This window comes from Mus pahari, chromosome 3 (assembly GCF_900095145.1).
Source record: "Mus pahari chromosome 3, PAHARI_EIJ_v1.1, whole genome shotgun sequence".
Taxonomy (NCBI): domain Eukaryota; kingdom Metazoa; phylum Chordata; class Mammalia; order Rodentia; family Muridae; genus Mus; species Mus pahari.
The window spans coordinates 15,860,043-15,867,872 of NC_034592.1; the positions used below are offsets into that span (position 1 = coordinate 15,860,043).

At 49.7% G+C, this 7,830-nt stretch overlaps 1 protein-coding gene across 4 annotated transcripts in view; it reads right to left on the reverse strand.

Annotated features, from left to right (window-relative positions):
* The window catches only part of Gtf3c5 (general transcription factor IIIC subunit 5), a 21,008-nt gene extending 13,465 nt beyond the window's left edge, over positions 1-7,543 (reverse strand). For 2 of the 4 annotated variants that reach the window (XM_021193710.2, XM_021193709.2), the window contains exons 1-3: positions 7,154-7,543; positions 4,147-4,366; positions 1,273-1,474 (exon numbers count right to left, since the gene is read on the reverse strand). In XM_021193710.2, the coding sequence (XP_021049369.1) occupies positions 1,273-1,474; positions 4,147-4,366; positions 7,154-7,306 (575 nt within the window). In that variant the 5' untranslated portion in view covers positions 7,307-7,543. The remainder of the gene's footprint in view (positions 1-1,272; positions 1,475-4,146; positions 4,367-7,153) is intronic. The other 2 variants (XM_029536995.1, XM_029536996.1) reach the window with 2 other exon arrangements.
* Between the last annotated feature and the right edge of the window lie 287 nt (positions 7,544-7,830).

Consider the following 7,830-nt stretch of genomic DNA (forward strand, 5'->3'; position numbering starts at 1 on the left):
GGGCTACACAGAGAAACCCTGTCTCAAAAAAAGAAAGAAAGAAAGAAAGAAAGAAAGAAAGAAAGAAAGAAAGAAAGAAAGAAAGAAAGAAAGAAGAAAAGGTAACGGGCATGGTGATGCTAGCCTACGAGCCTAGCACTTGGGAGGCTAAGGCCAGAGAGGCTGTGAGTCTGAAGCCAGCCTGGATGCTGCAGCCTGGATGCTCTGGGACAGCCTGGGCTACAGAGACAGACCTTTTCTAAACATCACAAGCATAATAGTAAGAACAGTGTGAGACTAAGGACCAAGGAAGGTCCAGGGATTGGGCCAGAACAGGCTCAGAGCTTCCCAAGTGGCCTGGAGACCCCAAGTCCCATCTCCACCTTTTATAAATGGGGATGACAGAGAACTGGCAAGCTGCCGGGAGACAAGGCCAAATGCTGGCTCCATACTTCCCCACAGCTGGTGAGCATTATTAATCTCATATTGAGAATGTTCAAATTAATTTCTTCTACATTAGTCAGTCCTGGCTCTTATACAAAGGAACTTGTCTTCCTCTGTGCCAATGTGCAGACGTCTCCAGAGAAAAACCCACACTTGACAATGCCTGGGACCTATCTTTCCAACAGCTCCATTCTGTCCAGATTGTGTAAAATTAAATTACTCATCTCACTTGAGTTGCATGTGGTCTTAGTTGGAACAAGAGATGGCCACCACTGACTCTGATATGCCCGAGGCCCATCCTCAAAACTCAGAACACAACCCATATTCAGTGAGCAGGACTCAGGGACAACCAACAAGGGTGCTGGGGCTCTAAGGGAGACTCCGGCAGATACAGGTAGTGCTTGATAGTGCTGTCGGCCACCTCCCGTCACGTGCGCAGACAGGAAGATAGCAAGTGGGGCAAACAAGCTAAGGTTCTGCAGGGAGATGGCAGAAGGCTGGGTCACAGAGCTAGCTATGAACTCTGCTGGGACAGGACCCAGAAGGCCATGAGGTGGAGAGAGGAGAAAAAAAGGCCTGGGTTGGCGTGGGATGGGTGCACATGGCATTTCATAGGTAGTGCCATTACTGGTGACTGAAGGTCCAAAGAGGCTTCTCAGTAACGACCAGGGCATTAAAACCAGAGACCGTTTCTTATCAGGTGCTCTGGAGTCCCAGTAGTTCACTGTATGTTGGAATCACCAGGCCACTGCTTAGGGCACTCCCCTTCTGAATTTAATCCTGATGCCTTGGCCTCAGGTCTTCTGCTGCCCTGGGGCCTGGGTGGGAGAGAACCTGGGGGCTGCCTACCGGTGCTGTGTCTCAGGGCGATAGAAATAGTCCACAGGGGTGTCCAGCCTGGAGAAGATGGGTGGGGGGATGTAGAGTGGTAGCTCCTGATGGAAGAACTCCTCCTTCTCAGGCTTGTGCATGAGCACTCTGTCATACATGGACACATGCTTGCCACCAGCTTCTTCTGTGTGTACTGCCAAGTACTGGAAGTCAGACATTCCTGGAAAGACAAGAGAACAGAGGGCAGGCTCTCCCTCAGGCTCTGGCACTGCTGTACGGACAACCCAAACCCTCTCGGGGAGGTGCAGAGTGAGCTGTGCAGCACCCTCTGATGGCTGTGCAAGTTAGTGCAGTAACAGTGGCCGAAAGAGATGGGGGAGTGGGGGGAAGCCATGGTCCAGCAGGGTAAAGCCCAGGAAGCTAATCCATAAACCACAGTGCTCCCCTGCTTCCAATACAGTATTTGCACCAAGCTACAGGGACTGCTGGCCCATCTCCCAGGATGAAGTGCTTCACCGCCCAGCCCAAGGGACCCCAAGTGGAGGTCCTATTCTCCCTTTGTTTCACGTTTGAGACATGATTTTCCTGTAACCAAGGCTGGCCTCACAGTCTTCTGCTCCTTTTTTCTCTTTGGATTCGCCTTTCTCACTAGTCTCTTCAGATTCTCCCTTAGGGCAGCAGCTATAACCAGCCGTCACAGGAATACTGATCATTTGCTAAGCACCTCCCCTAAGTTCTTTAATAGGCGCCAAATCTGTGAACCTTCTCCAGAGCCTCCTGAATTGCTGGCTCTGCAGTCCCAGCGCACAGACAAGGAGACTGAGGTGAAGGGAAGCTGAGGCACCTGGGGAGTGGGGAGTGGGTGACTAGGAACAAGCACAGTGACACACCTGTGTGAGAATGTTACAGGGAAACTCACTATTCAAATACATGGGGTCTGCAGCTCAACTGATGTCAGTCTGAGCATGTGTGCTGTAGTGATCCAAGTGTTCTCTTGGGATTTTTATTTTCCTTTTAAGGAACTCATCGTGAGTTTATAATGAAATCATTCAGGTTTGGAAGCATCCCCAGCAGCAGATAAAAGCTTGAATCATCTCTGGGATTCCCCTTTGAGATTTGCATTCAACCATGAGACCTGAGGTCGGAAGATGGCTGTTTACAAAGGTGGTTGGAAGGGAATTGTTAAAGGAATTTTCTAACAAAATGGAGTCAAACTCACTACGTCCTCTCCTGCACGTGCTAACCCACTCTGAATGAGGGGCCCAGTCTAAGGAAGCATGGAACCGGACGGAGTCAGTAGGGGATGAAGCCAGCAGCCATCACGGCTTGATGGGGAGGCAGATAGTGTCACAGTGCTGCAATCGCACTGTTTGGGAGGCTGATGCAGAGGGTCAGTGGGCTTAGCGTTTAAGGCCAGCTTGGGAGAAGGGTTCAAAACACTGCTGTCGCAGTCTGGTTTGATCTGGCCCTATCTTAAAATTGGAAGATTTCTCACAGAACTCTAGATCCCTAGCCCCTCTCTCTCTCCTTTAATTATCATTTCTTTTTATTTCATGTGCATTGGTGTTTTGCCTGAATGTATTTCTGTGTGCGGGTGTCAGATCCCCTGGAACCAGAGTTACAGATTGTCATGAGTGCTATGTGGTTGTTGGGAACTGAAGTCAGGTCCTTTGAAAGAGCAGCCAACTGCTGAGCCATCTCTCCAGCCTGCTAGCTTTTCTTAAGAGTATAAAAGGAGCTGGACGTGGTGGCGCATGCCTTTAATCCCAGCACTCAGGAGACAGAGGCAGGTGGATTTCTAAGTTCGAGGCCAGCCTGGTCGACAAAGTTGAGTTCCAAGACAGCCAGGCCAGGGCTATACAGAGAAACCCTGTCTCGAAAAACCAAAAAAAAAAAAAAAAAAAAAAAAAAGAGTATAAAAGGTTGGGGACAAGACTCAGGTTAGGAACACTTCCTGATTTTCCAAAGACTGAAGTTCACTTCCCACATCCGATGACTCCTAACTGCCTGTAATCCTGCCTCCAGGGAATCGGACCCTTTCTTCAGACATTTATAGACACTAACATGTGGAAAATACACATAAAAAACAGAAAGAATAAAAAAACTCACAAAAAGAGAGAAAACTAGGTGTGGTGGCACATGCCTTTAGTCCCGGCATCCAGGAGGCAGAAGCAGAGGCAGGAGGATCTCTCTGAGTTTCCAGCCAGTCTGTCCTATATAGAAAGCTTCAAGACAGCCAGATCTATACAGAGAAACCCTCTGTGCTGGCTGGTTTTATGTCAACTTGTTACAAGCTACAGTCATCTGAGAGGAGGGACTTCAATAAGAAAATGCCACCTAAGATCAGTCTGTAGGCACGCCTATATAACATTTTCTTAATTAGTGATTGATGGGGGAGGGCCCAGCTCATTGTGGGTGGTACCACCTCTAGGCTGGTGGTCCTGGGTACTGTAAGAAAAGCAGACTGAGAAAGCCACGAGGAGCAAGCCAGTAAGCAGTTCCCTGCCACAGCCTCTGCATCAGCTCCTGCTGCAGGTTCCTGCCTGGCCTGAGTCCCTCACTGCTTTTGATGAACTGTTCTATGGAATGTGAGTGAAGTAAGCCCTTTCTCCCCAAGTCGCTTTGGTCATGTGTTTCATCACAGCTATAGTAACACAAACTAGGACACTGGGGGGGGGGGGGAGAAAGGGAGAAAGGGAGAAAGAGAGAGAGACTATGAAAGAGAATAAAAGGGTGTGGACCCACAATCCCTAAAGGACTGTTGACTAAAGAGGCTGCTTCCACACTGGGAAGTGGCTGTGCTTCAGGCACGGGCATACCCAACCCCACTTTCCACGTGGCTCCACATGAAGCCTGGAAGTCACCTGATACCCCTAGAGAAGTCACAGTTACCCTGGAATTTGTAAACTGTGGAGATGATGCCAATCATCTCCAAGTCGAACGTGACCTGGGGGTGGGCCTCATCTCCCAGGACATCTCTCCGACGCCTTGTTCTTTTCCGGATCCGGAGCAGCAGGCTGCTGGTACTGAACCGGTTAGCGCACACAGGGTGGCAGTATGGGTCCTTGGGCCGGAAGTAGAGCTCAAGCCTCTTGGTGGGGTCAGTGTAGATCTGCAGCAATGCCAGGGAAGATGGGGACGCAGTAAGCAGCAGAACACCCAACAGAGCTCTGCTCCTCTTCCCACAATGCAGCTGACAGAGATGCAGGAAGGGCCAGAGGCGCATGCTCCACATCCGCTCTTCATTCCCACCGCACACTTCTCATTTAGTCTTCTCTGTATAGATATCCTGACTGCTGTTTCCCCTTCCTCCTGGCCTCCCAGTTCCTCCCTCTCACCTCCCCTCTCCCCAAGATGCTCCGACTCCCTTCAGAAAAGAGCAGAACTCCCAGGAATATCAACTAAACGTGGCATAACAATGCACTTAGACTAGGTACAAACCCCCATACCAAGGCTGGACAAGGCAACCCAGTAGGAGGAAGTGGGTCCCAGAGCAGGCAAAGACTCAGCGACAGCCCCTGCTCCCAGTGTTGGGAATCCCACAAGAAGACTAAGATACACAACCATAACATATATGCAGAGGACCTAGCTCAGACCATACAGGCTCCCTGATTGTCCCTTCAGTCTCTGAGCTCCCATGAGCCCTGCTTAGTTGATTCTGTGGGTGAAGCAGGACTCATTTTTTAAACCCAAGTTTATTCCTGTTTAAATAGTAAAGAGAATGAAGTCAAAGAGCCTCCTTCCAATGGTTATAAAGTGAGAGATAACTGCTAATTAGGAAAAATCCATCACCTGTCAAGTGCAGGTGCCACACCACAGGCAGGGTCACTGTCCTGTATACTGCCGAATAGACAGAAGCTTTCGGGACTGACTAGGGTAGGGCTAACTATGCCAAAAGCTACCCGCCTGCTCCGTGACTCAATTGAGAGTCTCTGGCAGTCATTGCTTATTAGTACCAATAGCCTTCGAGGCCCCAGTTCCTTCTTCTTAAAGAAAAAAGAAACAAACAACCCACCCTCCCACCGAATAGTGTCCACCTCATACACGATAGATACTGCTATGAGTATTAAATTAAAATAGTGGTGCCTAACTCCTGGTAAGTACTAACACCTACATGTGAACAGATGCTTGCCCCACTGGTAAGAGGCATGCAGTGAGTAAAGTCAGCTGTGTGTGTGAGTGAACTAATAGTGTATACTGGCCCAATCCACTCGTCGTCACCCATAAGTTCAACTCCTGACTCCCAGAACTCAGGACAGGGGCCTTCAGGAAGCGCTCAGTAGCAAGCAAGGGAAAACATGAAAGTTAAAAGGAGCCCGAGGGCTGGAGAGATGACTCAGAAGTTAAGAGCTGTTCCCAAGACTGGAGTTCAGTTTCCAGCACCCAAACATTGGGTATAGTGCACAACCACCTGTAATCACAGCACTAAGGGACCCAACACCCTCTTCTGGCTTTCACAATCACCTGCATACACAACTAAAAATAAGGTAAAGCTCTTAAAAATGGCAGCCAGCCTCATTCCTTAGGCATCCTTCTCATAAAACACACAGCTCTGACCTAACAGAGCAGGGATGAGCCCAGACATGGCCTGGCACATTGGGACAACTCCAGAAACCTAAGAAGAATGTATGAACTATAGAAGACTGTCTATAACAGGCAACCCTGAGGTAAGGAGAATAAGGACTCTCTCAATATCATAACATCCATCAGTTCTTTTCCACACCCATTAAAAAAAGAAAATGGAGCAGCAGCTCAGACTGTACTTGTGCTGGAATTCAATTTCCTGTCAGACCTGCAGCAATGTCTGGTTTAACCTTTCTTACCTGCCCCCTTATCTGGAAAAGAAAAACAGTATCTAGTTCACTAGGATATTATTAGGAATTTTTTGTTGTTTGTTCTTTTGAGACAGGGTTTCTCAGTGTAGCGCTGGCTGTCCTGGAACTTGATCTGTAGACCAGGCTGGCCTTGAACTCAAAGATCCACCTGCCTCTGCCGCTGTAATGCTGGGATTAAAGGTGTGGGTCGCTACCGTCCAGCTTCATTAGGACTTAACTAATTACTTGATAAATTTTTATAAAATGGGGCATCTGTACAGATATTAGTACAGAGGTAAACAAGAGAGGTCCAAGCTTGGTTTACAGCCCCAGGTCCAAGCAATAAATATAATACATGAACAGGTAATACATGTATCAAACTGAAATGAGTGTAATCAACGGAAGGAGTCAGATATTAACTCACAGAATCTGCTTATGCTAAGATGTTCAGGGAAATCATTTCTACAGAAACATTCCAAGATTCCACAGAGCACACTTTAGGTCCGCTACTTGTTGTGTGGTTGTGTGGCCTGTTTACTTGTAAAATGCAGATGTTGTCAGTTCCTGCCCTGGGGATTGAAAGGACTGTGGCATGTTAAAAAAACAAAAAACAAAAAACAAAAAACAAACATGCCGGGCAGTGGTGGCGCAAGCAGAGGCAGGCGGATTTCTGAGTTCGAGGTTAGCCTGGATTACAAGACAGCCTGGGCTACAGAGAAATTCTGTCTCGAAAAACAAAGGGGGGGGGGCACTTTGTACGTACGTGCTAACCACCGAATACCACGTCGGCGAATTGTGTCACTTTTAGTTTCAACTACAGGTGGTGGGAAAGTTCTCTTTCCTCCCGTGCCTCGGTTTTCTACCGAGAGCAATAAGGTCAGAGCAGCTCACTACTGTCCTGGGACAGATGCTAAGCATGCTACTCACATTTGGGAACAGAAAGAAAACACCGCCTTGATCACACCAGGTCCCAGAGCTTGCCTAAACTCTCCGTTGCCACGGAAACCGCTCTCCCGCTGGGTGGTCCGGCCCATTCGGTAGACACGATTCCCATCCCGCGGCCCCGGGGTTTCCCAGCTCCTTACTCGAGAGACGCTTTCCTCGCCGCCCAGGGTCTGTAGCATCTTGGCCTCGTTACGCACCACGCCCGGGTACTCCACGCACACCAGTCGCCGTTCCCGCCGCAGGTCCACAGGGATGGCGGCCTTCGGGTCCGCATCCGGCTCCGCCACCGCCATGCCTACTAGTCCGGTTCCAGCCCGCCGCGGTCCGTTCTCAAATGGCTCCTCGAGGCCTCACCTCAAAGGTTCCGCGAAGGAATTGTTCCGGTCCTCCTTACCTTCCTCGTCTCCTTAAGTCAGGGAGACTCGAAGGCTTCCACCGCGGCATCCGTTTATTTTGCCACACCACAGAGGCCTGGGGGCTTTTTACTTTAAAATGAAGAGGGTTGGACAAAGGGGCGAGACGAGGGCGTATCCCACCAGCCGACCCAACCAGGACGAGCCGGAATCCGACCGGGTTCTTCCGGATATCCCGTCCAATGAGAGCTTGAAGGCGTGCCCGAGGCGTCCTCTCATCCGTGAGCTGCCTTGCTCCTCTGTACGTGTATTTAGGGCTGACCACTTGAGACTGGATATCGGGGGTCTCAGCAATGAAGAAGGCAAATTCTCAGCCGGGCGGTGGTGGCGCACGCCTTTAATCCCAGCACTCGGGAGGCAGAGGCAGGCGGATTTCTGAGTTCGAGGCCCGCCTGGTCTACAGA